Raw genomic sequence first — 19,628 nt, forward strand, 5'->3', positions numbered from 1 at the left:
TCTCATGAGACCACACCACCTGCAGTAATGTGTCCAGCTCTGGAGCCCTCAGCACAAGAAAAACATTGACCTGTTGAAGCAGGTTCAGAGGAATGCCACAAAAACGACCAGAGGGCTGAAGCACCTTTCCTGTGAAGACAGGCTGAGAGAGTTGGGGCTATTCAGCCTGGAGAAGGTTTCAGGGAGCCCCTATAGCAGCCTTCAAATGCCTAAAGGGAGTCTACAGGAAAGATGGGGAAGGTCTTTTTCAAGGGCATGGTATGATAGAACAAGGAGGAATGGTTTGAAACTGAAGGAGGATAGATTTATATTAGATTTTAGAAAGAAATTCTTTAGTGTGAGGGTGGTGAGACACTGGAAGAGGCTGCCCAGAGCTGTGGATGCTTCCTCCCTGGAAGTGTTCAGGGTGAGACTGGATGGGACTTTGTCTAGTGGAAAGTGTATGCTATGGAGGTTGGAACTAGTTGACCTCTAAGGTCTCTTTCAGTCAAAACCATTCTATGATTCCATAATTCCGTAACTTTTAACTATATAGATGGAATAAGAGCCTATGTTATTAAAGTCACATTGGAAAAAACCTGAAAGACTTGGAAACAGTGAATGGGTGCATCCGCAAAACCAGCTTCAAAGAAGAGCTCCTGATCATGCCACCTTAATATGTTTTGCATTACAAGACAGCCTTCAAATGCACAAGTAAGAACAGAACCAAAAGATGTGTTCCAGGAGTGCACTCAGTGCACTCCAACTGCAATAGAGTGTTCAACCCACTCAACCAGACCAGAGCTAGCACCCCTAAAAGACCCTCAAAATGCATACGTATCATGCTGTTCTGACCCTCCACTCTAACTGTTCTGCTTTACAGATTTGTTTCTTTTGTGCTCCAGTGGTGAATACAATCACCTTACCACTCAGCCCTGTAATACAGACATTATATGGTTATATTGTGTGCAGTGTCTAAAAAAACATGTTTAGGTAAAAAATAAGAAACTTCTTATGATGGACATTTTGAAAAAATTTTGACTACATGAACATCTTGAATCAACTAAGAGATATACAAACCATCCACAGGGTATAGAATTTGAGTTCAGTTACCAAGAGGGGAGGTATAGGAGCAGTACGAAATGCAATTACAAAAAATAGTAGAAGGACAGTCCACAGAGGCAATCCTTAGAAGGATACAATGAGAAAAAGACAAAAGTGAGATTCAGGAAGTTGAATTTATTAATGATAGGACTTTTAAAACGCTATTTGCTCTCCCATAAGCATTTGACAAGTCAAAAAGATGAGGACAGAAGTCAAGAAAGTGACCAACAATAACCAAAAGAGTTCATGGCAAGAGTCTGTTCCACCAAAACTAAAGGAGACAACCCAGAGTGGCAACAACTTGGAAAGAATGAAATAGGGAATGTACTGGGAATACAACAGAGAATGCAGTTTTCAGCTTTCTTTCAGAGCTCAGAAACAGCAGATGAGTAAATGTAAAAGAGTCACTCTTCCACAGGGCATTTAAAATGGACTATGCTCCATCTTGTAATATTTCATAATCCTGGTGGAAATGCTAAGTCACTTATAGAATCCAAAGAATTAACTTGTAATCAGTTATTTATTGACCATGCATATCTAATTGCCACCAGATATTCTACCACATTGTCAAATTCTTGGCAAGACTTTAAAATACAACAAAGTGACTGGAGGCAAAGAAAACCAAATGCCAACAAAAGCAATATTGTAAGTGACATCAGTGCTTCAGTACAAGTTTGGGTTCTTTTCCTGAATCACCACAGCAACAGTATCCAGAACACTGTCAAAACATGCTGTAGACTGCTAGACATAAAATTTTCACATCATAAACTGTAACTGAAGTAACAGGTATATGTAAGCAGTCTTCTAAGTACTTTGAAACTGTACATTAATTCCAAATAGTATAATGAAAATTAGTATCTCTAGGAAATGCAATTTTTTTACTCCACTGTTTCCCACTGTACATCTCACTGTCTCTTCTAACTTCTCTTAAAGCATTACTGCTCATTAAAAACTGCTGTGCTATAGAAAATATGTTGGGGGGAAGAGGGGCTGGGGGTATTTGTTTGTTTTTTGTTTTTTTTTTTAATAAAAACCAGCAATTTCACAGTTTTACAGTAGCTTTGAACAACTATGTGACCTTCATACTAGTGGGCATGACCAAATCTCTTCCAGCAAACAGTTCACAGTTAAATCCATGAAAACACTTTTTAGGGTTTTTAAGCCTTTTCTTCTTCAAAGCACTAAAATATTAATAGTAAATAGTAAATTTCCTATCTTATTGGTATATCAAAAGTGAGAAACTTCTTTTTTTTACCTTTATATCCCTGGTCTGTTTCCCTGAGGTCAATCACAGTAATTGGTTTAAAATTTAAGTCCCACAAGCGAACACAGCCATCCCGACCACCAGTGGCAAACCCCTCTTCACATGCATTCATGCTGAAAATTCCTGCCTAAAGAGAGAAGATATTTTTAAGAATATGCACAGATAAGAGAAATCAATATGAAGAATGGAGCTGTTGTCCAAATTGGAATTGATAAACTTCCTGTCTTGCTGTCTGTTCCACTGCTGAAAGTAGCACAAACAGATGCAACTAATACAGGCTTTAAATATGAACAAGTCAAAAAAGAAACAAACTCATAAAGAGCAGAATTCACATTCAGTGGCAAACAGTGAGATAAGAGAACTGCTGTACTACTCCTTTCATCCTGATGATGACTGGAGCAATGCTGCTCCTTGTATCTAAAATTAGTTTTGTTTCATATCCTCTTGCCTTAGGGTCATAAATGTCAGCAGGAAGATTTCCACAGATCTGTGTCAGGCTTGATTCAAGGCCCTTGCTGCTACTACTCAGCTTTCATGCAAGAAAGCAAAAAACACCAAGATTTTTTTTTTTAAGGAGGAAATCAGGAAACAAAATCTACCACATTTTCTTTAACTCACTTGATACATGTTTTCTTCAGTATAAAGAGGCAAGGATGTCATACATATTATTAAATAAGACACTGTACACACACAGCAACTCTATTTGATGCAAAAATATTTTCTAAGTAGTATGCAAACACCTTTTTATTAAAGTACCTACACAACTCACCAGTCTTATTTTCTAAAGCCACTCACATTTAAGTAAACCTACTGAAAGGGCAACTTTGGCTTATAAGCCTAGGAGGAATTTTTTAAAAAATCTGTATTTAGTAAAAATAGATAATATTCAGCCATGACAAAAGAAAATAGCAGACCACTAAAAATGATGGAAGGGAAAATCTGTCTCTGTTACTTCTGTCCAAAAGAAGACAGAAAAGCTGACAACAGACATATATCTGCTATAATATTGTTCTGGAATTTCCGTTTTGTTAATTCTTAACAAAGTAAATATAGTTCCTGTAGTTTCTTTGGTTGGGGGCCTGGATTTTCCAGTAATAAAGCACCTTAAACCCAAAAGTGGTCTGCAAAGAAAAGACTGGATTTTGGAGGAAAATAAAGCTGTACACCCAAAAACCACAATTTAGTATCCAGTGTTCCCAGGACTATTCTCTCCCGTCAAGCTATTTTTACATTTTAAATTATAATTACAGAAGATATAATAGCGGACTGATTGATCATAATTAAATATGGACTGAGTTTGCTTCTCTATCATCAGTTAAAAAAGATATTATTTTTCAAGTTGAGAAAAAAACCACACACACACAAGAAGCAGCACAGTATTACCAAAATGTCATATGACAAAGGTGAAAGACTAAGGTGACAGAACTCAAATTTACAGTCATGTCATGTCCATCTTCAGGTTACAGACTTCTAAGACAAGCCATATTTTCGGGAATATGTGCCCAAACAGGAATGTAATGGATTTTTTAAGTCATAAGGAGGTTAAAAGGCTAATTCCCATCTCTAATGTTCTAAAATTCCTTGGTTTTTTAAAGCCTAGAGATTTTTGAAAATATAACCCAAACTGTATTTGTTTCTCTTTGTGACTCTCTGTTTTACTCCATTAACCTTTTTGTGTCATTAGGTAAACAAAAGGTTTGAGGAGTTTCAGCTCACTGTGCACCATATACTGAATTCTGCCCAAGTTCTGGCATACATAATTTTTTTAAGCTGTTTTTGGGATGCAACCTTGATATTAGTGAAATTTTCTTTTCTCTGATTAACTCCTTCTGAAATCTATTATTTAATTAGTCATTATTAAAAAAAAGAACTGGACATTTGGTGATATGGGAAGCTGGCTGAATGTTCTCAAGATAAGATCAAGTGGATCCAGGATTAAGCTGTTTTCCATCTCACAGAATATCCTTATCTTGAAAAGGACATACTGGTTGTCAAGGAGATTTGGCAGATGTTGTGCTTGTTCAAATCTCTTGAAATGCAATAGGACATTCTCATTCCAGTTCATGTGTCACTGGAATAGAAGAATTAAATAAAAACTAGAAAAAGTTTCCTTATTAATAGATACTGCAAGTACCTAAATGGAAGAAGCTGAGCTGAGCTATACTCTTTTAATTGCTGGGGCCACACATTTTGGGGAAAACAAAGATTCTTTCCACTTGTAGCTTTGCCAGTCATAATTCTTCCACCAAATCTTTCCTTCCAGAAACTGTGAAAATTGTTAATGCAAATGAACTTTGGATTTCATGCTTCTCTTAACCCTTCAGTCCAAAATTGTCATTAATATAATTTGACTCTTGATGCTCAACAGCCTTCTAGCAGTAATGAAAGGCAAACAATTGCATTGATTCTTTTTGATCCAATCAAGTTATCTGAGCAGCAAAGATTGATTGTGCTCCTGAATAAAAAGTGTAGATCAAAGTCTTTCATCTTAAAAGTTACAGCTTGACACACAGACGACTCTCCCACGAAAAAATTTCCTTAGACTTCTTAGTGAACTGGAAAATTCTGGAAGTAACATCTCAAATGGATCAGCATTTTTCTTAAAATGCAGAATATTTCCTATTTTCCCAGTAGAACCAGCTGGTACCACATCTGTGTTTTCTCAAATTTACAAAAGAGTTGAATGAGAGCAAAGAAAGACATAAATGCCCAGATCTATCCGAAAAGATAGTTGAAAGCTGGAGAAGTACAAGAAGAATTTGACAAAGCTGGTCTCTGCTGCAGGTGTATTTTGCCAGTTTCTAATACTGAAGTAGTCTCAGGTTTGCCACTGGATCCATCTTGCCTCCGAGGAGCAAAAATCAAGTGTTAATGCAATTGTGTATGTGAAATCCACAACACTAACTCTTACTATGCAATTCCTAAAGCACATGACTGCAATTAGCATGAGTCTTAGTTAGGACCAAGCTTGAAAGATATTATGGAAACATCAGAAGCAACTGCAGCTCCTGAGCAAGGTGAAGAACAGAGACATTACACCAGTTTAATCCCTTTTCTTCTAGATACAGTTCAGGACAGAGACATTAACATGTAAAGCAATACATGCACTGGGCACTCACTCTAAGATATTGCCTGTCCCAATATTTATTGCATAGGAAGGAAAGGGATTGCAAGCAAAAGTTGGTGCCAGCAAATTCAGAGTGAAGAGCCACTACTGCCAAATCTAATGAATCACCCATAAGAGCTAAAAAAATGGGCAAATTACTATTTAAATGGTTGCCTAAGTACCTCTCATTGGCTGAAGTGGACAGATACCTTTCAAATCCACAACTAATTAGGAGAAAAATACTACATGACTTAATGTGTTGGTACATGATACCAGCTTAAAACCATTCATTTAAGTTCATTATATTGTTTCCATCTATATTTAATTAGTATTCAGCCAACTGACATAGGCATGCAGTAGTTCTAACAGAGTGCCTGTTATTTAACCTCAAGCCTGTTATTTAACCTCAGTTTCTGACATCAATCCACACAACTTTAATGTGTACCTCTGAAAGACTATCTCAAAATAAATTATTCAGCTGCTGAGAAAGCATCTTATGTACATTTACTATGCAAGGAAAAGGCATAGCACACAAGAATCTTCAAGATGTACAGTGTTTTCAAATATGCATACTATTTTGTTTTAATACTTGAGTAACATCTTATATATGTATCTTAATAGGCAGGCTACCTTGAATTTAGATCACATAAAACAATAAAATAAATAGAAGAACCTAAAGTCTGTTCTTTGCACTAGTACAAATTTAAGATATCTAATAAAAGATTATTTATTAAAGGTATCTATTAACTTTCCAGAATCAGATGCACTTCCTACAGATAACATCCTGAAGTACTACTAGTGCAAATGAACTTACATATGCTTTCATATTGCTCTGGTTTGTATCTCCCTTTTAAAACTTCTACTATTTAAGAGATAAGCAAAAAAAAAAAAAATTTTTGCGTTTTCCACTGACATCTACTGTTCCTTGCACATGAACTCTGTGCCTTTGCTTACTCTTAACTCCTGTTTGTTTCCATATTTTCCTACTTTTTATTACTATACTCATAGTAAGTGAACTTTCCAATCCTATTTCAACTAATTTTCCAGTTTCTCCCACCTATTAATTACCAACTTTTTGATTCTACTCAAACTCAGACAGGAATCTGCCACTTCTTTCCTCCTGTGTCTGCAGTTCTTAGTATTTGTGTGACAGAAGACAGATAATCTGGCTTAGTTGTGGAGTCTTATTTTGTTATCTGCTGTCTGCTTTCTTGGTTGCTTATATTAGTACAGCATGATTTATTTTTCACATCAATTTACTCTTAAAATAAAAAGATGTCTCTGCAGCTAGGATGACTGTAACAAAGATAACCAATATCTGAAAAGAACCCGTTGTATATATTCATGCAGACTACTGCCAGCTGGATGGACTATAAACCCTCACATCATCAATGTGTGCTAGCAAATGTTTTCCTGTATCCCAAATACTTACTTTTTATGCTTCAAGAAAGAAAAACATAGTACTTTATGCAAATAATGGGATATATTTCCTTGAATAAATTTTCAGTTAAATTCAGTTTAATAAAAGCAGTAATGTTGTAGGATGATACACAGGCATTCAGTGATGACAATTCCAATACTAGGATACTAAACAGAAATTTACAACATTTCCCCCTACTGTGTTCATCGTGCTTTAGCAATGAGTACACATCACAAATGTTATCATTTACGCTAGCATTTTCTTTTTAATGAATGGACATGAAGGACATGACAAATATAAAGTAAGTGTAAAATAGGATGATGATAGTTTAGCATGGCTGAAGAAGCACTCTTATTCCAAACTGCTAAATTTTGTGCTTGCAATAGTCTGACAATATTATCTTTTAATGTAATATTCTATTGAAAAACAAGGTTTCATTTTGTTGGAAAGTAAGCTCCCAGAAGAGACTTGATTGGTTTATTTTTCCCCTTAAATTGGTGAGATTTATAGTGACTCTAATCTCTTGCGAAAATGAATTCCAAAGCCATGGACTACTGTCTCTACTTAATTTTCAGTACTGCAAAGTACAATTCCATTGAGCCTAAAGGACAGAGCCAAAAATAGAAGTCTAGATGAGACCTATTCCAAGGTCACCTGAGCTCCATCCACTGACACTACTGAAGATAAGGAACCAAGCACTTCAAATTTGATCTTGTGGTCAACAAAGAACTGACACAGCACATAATGGAGCAAACAGGTTCTCATAAGTTTACCTCTCCTAAGGTTATCAGTTGGATTATTTCACACTGAAAAACAGCATTATTCTGAGAATTAAACTGTAGCAATCTAAATACTCCAACAAATATATGAATATACAACACAGGTGTCTCCTACAACACAGAACAGAATAAGAGGGTATTTTCCTGATCAGTTTTGGACATCAGACAAAGTGCTCACTTTCTTCTGGAAATCCAGGTCTGCGTATGCAATATAAGCATTTTTAAAATTTCATTTCACTAACTTCAATATCAAAAAGTAAATGCCCATGTCACCTTAGCAAACTATAGAACGGAACACTACTGAACACTAAATATGAACACTAAAATCAGATCCGAAGGTATAGAGTAAAGATCAGTGAATATCTGAAGGGTACAATATACACTTATGCTTCCTGTTCTATAATTGGGGCCTTCTTGAATATATTTATTTTTACTACAGATGCATATTTGAGGGTATTCACGTGTGCGTGTGTATATTTATATCCATACAGTGTATATATATTTATATCCATGCACTTATATGTACTTGAAGAAATCTCAAATGCAAAATATAATCTAGGATGTTTCCCACACTTACATTCTTTATAACTTCAGGTTTTTTCAAAACAGCTACACTGCCATTATGCACCTGCCCAATTGCTTTTAAATTATTGAGTTCACCATCCTGAATGTATATTTCTAAATCACCAGTAAACCAAGAAACTCCTTTGTACATACTGACTGCAACCTCTCCCATCTACATATCTTTCAACACTTTTTGTCCCCTCCCTTCTACCCAATCAAATCAGAAAAAGCTATTTTCATACTTCAGTTACACACATTATCCCATCCAGTCCAATACTGACAGCTTAAAAGTAATACATTCTTATAAAAGAATAACAATTAACTGCTATTTAGGTAGGAAGAAACCAATCACTTCATAGTTGCGAGAAACATTTTAATTATAAGTAAAATAAAACCTCACCAAGCACTTTTGAAAAATGTTATTAAATTTTCACTGACATTTCTTCACTTCTTAAAGCTGTATACTGTTCTAAAAAGCTGAGTGAATACAATAATAGGCAGCAACATGGGATAATGAAGAGTGATTGAGTCAAGATAAAATGACTAAGCATATGTGTCTACAAGACATTATAGCTCACTGAATCAATGGACACTAGAGACCTATCAGACAACAAGCAGTAAGACTCAGTCAGAGAATGATAGAAGATAGAAGACGTTGGGGAAAACTCTGGAGAATTTCTAGTCCAAACCCCTGCTCAAAGCAAGGTCAGATAACAGCAGATTGCTCAGGGCTGTGTCCAACAGTTTTGTGAGTATGTCCAAACAGATGAAGATGTGGATGTAGACTCCACAGCCTCTCTGTAGACCTTTCTGGGCTTTTTTCAAAATAAATTGTGAAAATACAGGCATCAAAGCCATCTGAGATGCTGTTGGATTAATCAGACATCCACAAAAGGAAGTCAGATAATGAAAATCCATAATATTTTGGGGAGGCAAATAATACTCAACAGCGGTATACAAAATGTCACTACAAATATCCAGGCATGGATGACTGAAGAGAGTAATATATGTCTACTTAAGAGTAAACTTAAATGAAGTCCAGGTTCCATTGATTATTTAGTCCCACATCAATAACAGAAGACAGTACATAGACACTCAAATGTATTTCTCAATCTAATATTCACTTTCTACCACAACAGCAATTTTAAGCAACAGAAGCAAAGGACTGGGGGAAAAAAACGGCAAATAAGACACACTAAGTCTCTGCCATTGAAACTGTCTAGGAACACAGACCAAGTAATCTTGCACTGCCTCTTCCAGCTCTCCAGCAATCTATTTAACATTTAAAATTAAAGAGATATACTTACAGCATGTGCTCCCTGTATTGTCCGTACAAGGTTGATTCCTTTCCATACATATATATCTCCATTAAGTGCACCAGAATATGTCACTTCATCCCTTGCACAGGCTAGGCACAATATAGTCTGGAGATCACCAGTTTTGCCAAAAACACCACGTTTTGGTGTCAATGAATTGCCACACAAGCTCCAGAACTGCAACAAAGGGATTTAAAAAGACAGATAGCTCACTAATACCCTAGAGTTTAATATACACATCTGAAAGAGAAGTATCTCATCTCCAAAAGCTATCATCTTTCATTTACTTTTCCCTGCTTTACTTCTTCAGGTGGTTGACAACTTTAACCAACTTTATCTTTCCATAAAACCAGCATAACATAGCTGTTTTTTCATAAAACCAGCATAGTTGAGGAGTTTCAGGGTATCACTATTAAACCAAAATGAAGTTCTTTCAAACTTACACAGGTCATAGGTAATGTTGTTATTTGAAAAGTGACTGCACAATCACTGCATAAATCAACCACCTAGCTAAATATGGAAGTAGGTAGCATATCTAAGAAAAGTAATTCCTCAATATCAGTTCACTTGGAACTATCTACATAACTTGACTAAGTAGTATTACAGTATGCATAAAATCTCATGTGAGGTAAAAGACAATAGTATTATCAATATGAAAATAATTATTGAGATGTGAAAGAACAAGACAAGGGATCATGTAAGAAAAAGCACATAAACAAAAATCCCTTGCCTGATCCAAATGCCTATAAATCTCTAGGATTCAGATTTTTCCTAGACATTTTTCTCAAAGGAAACATTAATTACTTTTAAAATGCTATTGTTATTTTGAAAGGCTTTGTAAAGCCTTAAAACTTGCTCAAATAAACTTTTGCTTATCTAAATAGGTATGTTTTGACATCATAAAGACACCATAAATATACTAAATTACTAGTGGCAAATATTTACTCACTATTGGCATAACAATATTTTTAGATTTTAAAGTAGAAAAGATCATTATTAATCATGCTTATCAAAATCTGACATTGATATGCTAAACACTATGCTAAATCAAAGATGTACTCATTCTAGCCAACGCATTGAACCCATTTCCCAACAAACCTTTAATACATATTAATCTAACAGTTAATTGTACAAAAAGCAACACATTTTTCCTAACACAGGAACCTACGCATTAGAGCAGTACGAAACTTTGAAGCTGCCATCTACTGCTGCTACACGGTAACACAGAAGACAGTGGATAAAAGAAAGCAGTGACTCTAGGGCACATATTTGATGGCAGTCAAGCATGGATAATCCTGCCGACAGAATTAAACCTGAAAAAGAGGCTGTTTCTGCGCAGCAGTTGGTACAGGGATCAAACATCTTTTTTCTGCTTGAAATAGACAAGATCTGTCCCAATTATGAATCCCGTAACAGGTACAGTGTTCAAAATTACAAAGGTAGGAGTAACAGCAGGGAAAAGAACTAAAAGAAAGATCAGCATTTTCCTTTCTGTCACTGTATCCCGTAGTCCCTCAAATTGCCAGAAATGATTTAACTCATTTCACCTTTGCAGTGTAAGAATTCATTAACTGTTCAAGAATCAGAAACTTGAGTACCTGGAATCACCTTAAATGTCTGCATCCTGTCTTACACTACTTGGGATTTCAAACAGTATGTTATAGAAAACCTAAATTTTACATTATATTACAATCATGACATATGATGCTACTAACAAGTGGTTATCTCCTTCTGCATTCCTTCTGTCAGGACATGAACTCTTCGGAGAAGACATGGTCTGGTTTGCACCACATACATCTTGTAAAAAATCGAGTGTAGTTAGTTGTGATCCATCATTTCAGTTCCTAAGAAGCAATATTATACTTACAAGACATTTTACACTTCCATTATATATTCCTTTTAGATCCTATTTTTTATCTATTTCATACAGTATAAACTACTGCATCTTAAATATTTTATAAATTAACATTTATTTTGTTACCTTGATGTGTTTTACACCACAGCTGACAATTTTGTTTGGCTGGTACAAATCCCAAGAAATATCAAATATCTGCATTAAAAACAAAGCAAAACAAAACAAAACAAAGACCTTAGCAGAGATGGTATGGGACACTTAAAAATATAAAAACTTGTAGCAAAGCAACAAATAATCTGAAATGCTTTCAGTGAAATTACCAGAATTACTTTTTAATCCTCTAATTCAATACTGAAACTGTAATGTCTAACTCTTATTGTTCTTTTGTGGTGGTTTTTTCCCTAGAGTAATTATAACATATGATAAAACAACTTAAAGGTTCATTTACAGACTAGAAAAATTTAAGAGATTATTTGTATTATTTCCTGTATGGAGATTAGGGTCTCAAAAATACATTAATTTTGCAGTTCCCCTACACGCTTACAGTCTCAAACCATACACAAATTATGAGTTGTGAATTATTTTTTTTATAAATAAAACTGTGCATCTTAAATATCTTCACATATCTTACTACATATCTAAGCTTTATGTAAAATCAATTTTTAAAACATTCATTTTTTTTTCAGATACTGTTCTTCTGTGTTTACACAGACATGGTTTAACAAACTAGACTATCACTGACACACATATTCTTTAGTTATACTTACTCTGTCTGTATGACCAGGAGCCATTGACAACAATTTTCCTTTTCTCCAGTCCCATACACAAACTGTATTTTTCGAATCCAAACCAACTGAGACCAAACGCTAAAAATGTCCAAATTAAATAAATAAAAACAACTCAATATATTAATGAAAGCTAAAGTCATAATTTTGAATTATTAAAAATTCATAACATATTTGAGTTAGGGGAAAAAGCTGCATTTTGATATAGAAGAAATCTAGAAATACAGTATCTTATGTTAAAGCTTCCATAGAAGCATCTCAAATAAGTACAATCTTCTTGCATAATAACATATTCCTGGATTTCATCTTTTAAGAGATTGAAGGAGCCTCAACCACATCGACCTTCAAAAAGACTTAGTGCAAGTGGGACTTGAACATTTCTGAAAACTTTCTGTTTTACGTTTCCATCCTGGAAAATGAGGATACCTGGGTACTTTTATATAGTTCTCTGTGGTCTACAGATGAAAAAAACCTGTAAAAGTTCTAATCAGCACACTACGCATATTCAGAATTAACTCTCATTTTAAATTAGTAATGTGAAACATCTTTAATGTACATACTTTCTAGAAAGAGCCAAGAAACTACCTCTAATAAAAATTTTTCCTCCTAATATATGGTATGTTAGGCATCCTAAGTCATAGTTTTCATCTTTTTGAAAGGCAAAGTTAAATAAAATTGCTACCCATACTCTCTATTAATGTCAACTTCAATTTATAAGATACTGCCAAGTCCAACCTTTCTACTCTTTAAATGAACATCAGCTTCAAATCCAGATGCATTTCTACGATGTTCAATTCCAGTCCTATTGCAGAATGAGAGGCACAAATGCAGACTAGTTTTACAATTACAGCATATCCAACACACGAAATGTGGGTGATTCCTCTCCAGACATAAGCCAGTAGACTCAAAAAGGGAGATTAAATTATGTTCTTGGTCTGCTAAGTAGAATTCAAAAATCTTGTTACCAAGCAGTATACCCCCACTATGGAGTAGAGTTCAGAGAAGAGCAAAAATACCAATGAATTAGAAGAATAGTACCATAGTACTAGGAAAATCATGTACCACAAAGCAAGCTGAACTTTTCTCAACACCTAGGAGACTGGAAGGTAACCTTGGGTTTAGATAACACAGCTGCAGCACTGAATCATCAGGTTCTCCATAACAAATAAGGATAACAAGTAAAGAACAAGTAACAACTTCATGAGTTAGCCAGACCAGTTAGGGGTGGGGAGGAGAATGCTTACTGTACACAGCACAATATGAAGTGTAAAAACTGAACAACTAATAAAATACTCAGAAGAGATCAATGGGCTTAACCTCACTTTAATCCACATATTCCTTCCTGGTGACTAGAGATGCCCAGCCTTGTGACAGTGATCATTTAGAGACCAGCAGTAGGAATTCTTTTATGTATAATTAATGTATAAATCTTTTTATACATTTGTATGTTGCAATTTTTTTGTGTTGTGATTTCAGTCTATTTCTGTATCACTCTACTAAATCAAAATCCCATATGACACCAAATACATGAAATAAGTGTGTTTGATATCAAGCATTAAACCCTCTAAAAGAACTGCTCTGGGACTTTGACAAATCTGAATTTTAAAGTATAGGCAAGATGTAAAGAAACATATTTTGCAAATCTTTCTGAACTAGATTTGTGTTTTTTACTGTATTTCCATATGGAGACAACTCTAGAGATGCAAATCTTGAAAAACCTGTACCAGTTTTCCTTTGAAACAACAAAATTGCAACAAATGACATGAAAAAGGTGATCATATGAAAAAACTGAGAAAAGAAAGACTAAATTCTGATCATTAATGGCTTCAAACATAAAAATCAGTACCGAGTACTCCTAGAACAAATCACAGATCTACATTCAAATCTCTCCAATATACACAGGGGACTTCAATCCTAATGAGATAAAGCAGTAGTAAGCAACAGATATGGACGTTTGTTTTATTTTTTAATAAAATTATATATATATATAAAGAATATAGCTAAATCTCAATATCACATTGCAAAGCTTAGTGGGAGGGGAAGAAGTGCTGTTTAAGACCAGGAGAGTACAACTGCAGAAAGGTCTTTCATGGATAACACAATAGGTAGTAGCTGAAGAGCTGTATCTTCCATTTCTTAGATATCAATCAAGAAAGTATCTTTACTCATAGAAGTAAATGTCTGGTAAAAATTAGCTGCTCTGAGAACTAAATTACTACTCAGGGAATGTTTTAAAGTAATAAAATTATAATCCAATAAAACCTTTTTCTTGAGTCTTAGATGCAGGATGCATGAATATGAACCAGCAATCAAAATGTGGAGATCCACCAATGCAAGCAAGAAGTGTGACAGAGAAGATACTCAAAGAGGAATCACAAAACAGGATTGGCATCACTGTGTGCACAAGACATGCCCCTGCACAAGACAGGGGAGGTCCTCTATCTCGAGCCAATTGTTGTAACCCTGGAATTGTGGCTCACAGACCACAAGAATCATCCTACACTCTCAAAGCTATACTTTTCATGTCAAATGTGAATATTTGTCAGTCACTATTAAAGCAAACCTTTTTCTTCAACTTGACCATAAGCGGTTAAAGCCAAGAGTCAATACAGTTACCTAAATAAAGAAAAAGCTATATAACAAGATTTTTGACAGATAAACAACTTAAGTGTTTGAAAAAAGAATATTAATTACATACCTGACCATCCAAATCAAAAGCCAAGCAAGCTATACCATGTGTGTGAACATCTTTCAGAACAGATACAGTCTGCACAGTGTATGAGTCCCACACACAGATGTATGGTTCTTTTCCAACTTGACCTGTGGCCACCAACACACGTTCAGGATGCAAAGCAAGGCTGCCAAAGGAAAAAAAATATTTTTTTTTTCACAAATTTTTTACATTTGCCTAGCTGGTTGCATATTTTTCCTTTAAAAATACTGCAATATTTTCCCGTTGATAGTAGCTATTTTGTATGACAGACTCCATAATATCTTTATATATTTTCTATACACAAAAAGAGCAGCAGAAAGCCATGTTAGAAACTGCTTAATGTTTCATTATCGTACTACACTATGGAATGCATTTTTATATTTTTTCTATTTTAATACAGCATTTTGGTTGATACTGCTCAACTCTGAGGGGAACCTTTAACTTCAAAACTTCTACAGAAGACAAAAAGCCTCTGGATCTTTCCACTTTTCTATGAGAATTCCTCTTCTTTGCTGTCCCACATTTTCTTCAGCACCAAGATCAAGCAACCAATATTTCTCCACTTTGCTTCTCTCCAGTTCCTGAATTGTTCTCCCCTTGCTTCTTTATTTGACAGAGCAACTTCATAATTGAAAAATAGTGCAAGAAGAAGGAGGCAGGTAAATGCAGTTACTGCATTTCACTTCAGTGATTTTACAGTGACACAACAGAGGCTGGAACTCAGAGAAAAAGTATAAACACAGCAGTCTCACAACTAATTCAGGACCTCTTCAATGTGTGCTTGGCTCTGCCTTGCACAGTTTCAGGCAAGTCAAACCCACCCATAACTTGAAAAATGTTCAGGCTCCACCCTGGACACACACACCTGCAGAAGCATCCCCACAATAAGAATTACAAAACACTTTTCTGTAACTAAAAATTAATTGAGCATGATTTTAACTAGAAACCAGAAGTGACAACTGTAATGCATCAGAATGGGAGGAACAAGGTAAAGGTGCTACCAAGGGCCAGGAAAACATTGTCCTTAGCCCCAGGGGGCAAACTAATTCTACTCAAAGTGTATTAGGTAAATATAGAGAATGTTTCCTTTTTTTATAATTAATAAGTGGTAAATAATAATGCCTAGCAACATCACAGTCCTAGTTCTTTCTATATCATGGTATAAAATACTGAATTAAGCTGAGCTCAAATTCTGCCTCTGTATTGGGTTAAGCAGCACAAATTGAGATCCAAAGACTGTATTTTTAATCACAATATAGAACACCGTAGAATCACTAATTTCCTTCCTCCATTGCTTCAGTCCCTAATAAATTGTTAATAGTATTTTTAAAGACTTCCTTGGAGAATGACTAAGCAGATGAATGAGATACCACTGCTTGTGCAAAAAAAAAAAAAAAAAAAAAAAGAAATAAATATTTCTAACACGACAAGTTCTTTGGGCCTTCTTGCTTGTCTCTGGCCTTTCTGACCTGGGCTTTTCAAGAACAGGTGCTAGATCTAATATGGTGTCCCTGAAGAGAAGGATATGAAAGGCAATGTCCAAAAGGCAAATGTGACCATGAAATAAGTCAGAAATTAGACTAACAAACTAAGTGAAATTAATTTTGAAATTAGATGTAAAATTTGATACTTCTCAAAAGAGATCAAAAGGAGAAAAACTGAAAAACCTGCCTGTTGATATCACAACAAAACCAAACAGCTGGACCTGTAGAGAACAGAGGTTTTCACTGGTATCTTTGACTAACAGGTCTTTTCCTAGATAAGTATTCAAAGCAGACTGAAATACAGTATTACAATTTTTAAAGTATTCTGAAAAGGAGTATGTTTCTCAATTTAATGCAGATTCTTTTCATACTTCATACAAAAAAAAAAAACCCAAAACATTTTTTCTCCCTTTTAGAGCACCATGTAATCATTCCTATAATTATGACCACATTCATACACTGTGCAATGTCTGTATTAGATTAATGATACTAATATTAATGGCAGACTATGAAAAAAAGTGTAAAAACTGTCCATACTATAACTGCTTCAGATAAGCCTAGAGATGTGCACATGACCCTCCAACTTGTGTGAGGTTTGTACTGGCAGATTAGTGGAGATTAGTTTATAATAAACTACTTTATAATAAAAGAAATCAAGATTTTTCCATCTTTACTTGGTTTGTGCTGTGATTAACATAGACAAGCTGCAGACAAGGATACAGCTTTAAAGATGATGTTTCCTTAGCAACAATATTGGATGGAAATCCAAGAATATATTCATGTGACTACTCCTGAGCTCCATAAAACTAGGGCAACAGTAAAAATGCACAAAAGAATACTGCAGCAAAGTAACAGCATCTCAGATAGCCATTAAGAGTTAATTTCAAATATGGAATTGTTTCTATGAGTAAATACAAAAATGTATTTTCATTGTACATTTATATTTTATGTATAGTTTTGGATAGTTGCCATTTACCTCTGCTTCCACTGAAACTACAAACCAGTTCTGTTATATTTGAGTTTTTAATGCAGAAATAGCTTTAATAAGCAAAATTCTCTCATCAAAGTTTAAATAGACCAAATCAGAGCACACTTACTTCCCACAGAAAAAACAAAGCCCTACTCATCATGAAGCATCACTACTGGGTCTTCACAGTAGTTGCTATTGTGAAAGCAACAATTATGTCAAATACAGCTTTTCAAAGACTTCTTAAATTGTACAGGCATCCAACTTCAAAGTAAGAAAGTCTGAACTGGAGTCAGAGAGGGTGGACTAAAACTGTACATTGATTTTTCCCAGCTGCATTTTACCTCACCATGATTCCATATTCTCCCTTCTTCAACCTGAATGTTTTCAGATTAACAAGAGACATTTATAAGGAACCTAGAGAATCCTAAAAACCACTTTGGGCTCCTATCTCTTGCGAAACTGAGCAGAAGGGAAAAAACCCAAACTTACCAGGTGAACTTCAAAGAGAAGCTAAGAGCCAGAAAATGAGTAGCACAACACTAATACAATTTTTCCAACTCATCAAATATGAAAACTAAGGAAAAAGATTCTGGGAACTATATGCCACATTAAGCAAACATTAAGCCACATTAAGCAAAAAGAGTTACCCTTCTAGAAATTAGATTATTTAAAAATAAACTCTTCTTTTCGATTACCAATGATTTTGCCAGCGCTAACAGAAGAACTAATGTTTTGACTAAGCAGGGGATGCTGGGTTTTTTCAGAATTCTACATGTTCTTGTAACTTTCATCATCAGTTTTTCACTATCTGAGGAAAATTTCTTCTCTAACATGGCCCCTGAGAAAGAAGGCAGCAAAATTCCTTGCATTTTCCTAGCAAAAAACTCTTCTCACAGAGAAGTCAGAAATATATACTCCAAAATTATTTGGACATAAATTTGGTAAGACAATCTCCTTTTATTGGCTATTCATATTAAAGAAACAATTATTATACTAACTGGTGGTATAATAACGTGACATAATAAAATCTGAAAGTAATCAAGGAATGAAATCAACTTAAAAATGTGTCCAACTTCCTTATTTCCTTGTGAGACAATGCAAAGACTTGCATTGAGACTCATTCTTTAAAACATTATTAGACATAAACTGTTAAACATAACCCACCCCCCAATCAAAAAAAAGTACAGAAGAGCAATATCTGCAGAAAGAAGAAGAACAGTTGTCAATAACTTTAGAAGGCGGCAGCCCAGCTGCTCAGTTCCTCTGGGTCACATTTGATGACCTGACAGAGATCCCTTAAAAAAAAAAATCAGCAAGCACTACAAAATGATTTATTTAGGATCTGTAGGGCTCTTCCAACCAGAACCATCCAATGATTCTAATTTCAAATAAGGTTCGCAATAAAATAAAGGCTAGGAAGGGAAAATGAAAGAAAAAAATTCTTATCACAGTTACAACTATTGTAATTTGTCTGTGCAGAAAACCTCACTGCACTATTTGCTGAATTAGAAAGATACATAATAAATTAGTCAAGGTCAAACAAGCATTTACTCCAAATATTTTAGCCAGAAAAATTTTTTAAAATTATTTCTAGAAAAAGGTTAGTTTGGGCGCTTCTTACCTCAAAAGTTAAGGAAACATAATTGTTTGAAACATTTTTTTTTCTAAATATTTTGCTATCATGGTAAAACCCTTCACACAACCCTTCATCCAGTTATTTCCAGTTCCTTCTCCAGAAGAGATTTACTCTTGTTTTAACTAATAATCTTCTTTACATCATTCTAGAAATTTATAAACCATTTAGAAAAACTACAAAAATGTGATGGACGACACAGAAGCATTTATGTGAAACAAACAAAAACCCCACATGTACCAGAAACATAAACAAAACCGCAAAGAATGGAAAAATGAAAGAATGTGAGGGGGATTCCAAGGTCAATATGTATTTGGTAGACAATAAAGCTGTTGCACATGTGGGCTCAAAAACTTAATTGCTAAAAATTACTAAGATCAAGAGTATTCATAAGCAACAATTCCAAGAAAATACAGTTAGTTCTTCTGCTCAAAAATTATGTTTATCTCAAGAATACTGATCCAGATGACTATTCCCAATGAGGTAATGTAGTATATACTCAATATCATAAGCATACACTGTAAACTATAATAGTATAATGAAAACACAATTGTTTATAAATTAATTTATTACCGAATATTGTTGCAAAGGGTATGTATTTTTATGGTATCAATTACTATGGTAGATGAAACAACAAGAACAAGCAAATGCTAAAG

General features: G+C 34.7%; 1 protein-coding gene across 1 annotated transcript in view; it reads right to left on the reverse strand.

Annotated features, from left to right (window-relative positions):
• EML5 (EMAP like 5) overlaps positions 1–19,628 on the reverse strand; it is a 90,793-nt gene that overhangs the window by 58,825 nt on the left and 12,340 nt on the right. Inside the window, exons 2-6 of the mRNA XM_030452089.1 lie at positions 14,871–15,030; positions 12,155–12,253; positions 11,514–11,582; positions 9,524–9,709; positions 2,339–2,474 (exon numbers count right to left, since the gene is read on the reverse strand). Of these exons, the coding sequence (XP_030307949.1) occupies positions 2,339–2,474; positions 9,524–9,709; positions 11,514–11,582; positions 12,155–12,253; positions 14,871–15,030 (650 nt within the window). The remainder of the gene's footprint in view (positions 1–2,338; positions 2,475–9,523; positions 9,710–11,513; positions 11,583–12,154; positions 12,254–14,870; positions 15,031–19,628) is intronic.

This window comes from Calypte anna, chromosome 5A (genome assembly GCF_003957555.1).
Source record: "Calypte anna isolate BGI_N300 chromosome 5A, bCalAnn1_v1.p, whole genome shotgun sequence".
Taxonomy (NCBI): Eukaryota; Metazoa; Chordata; class Aves; order Apodiformes; family Trochilidae; genus Calypte; species Calypte anna.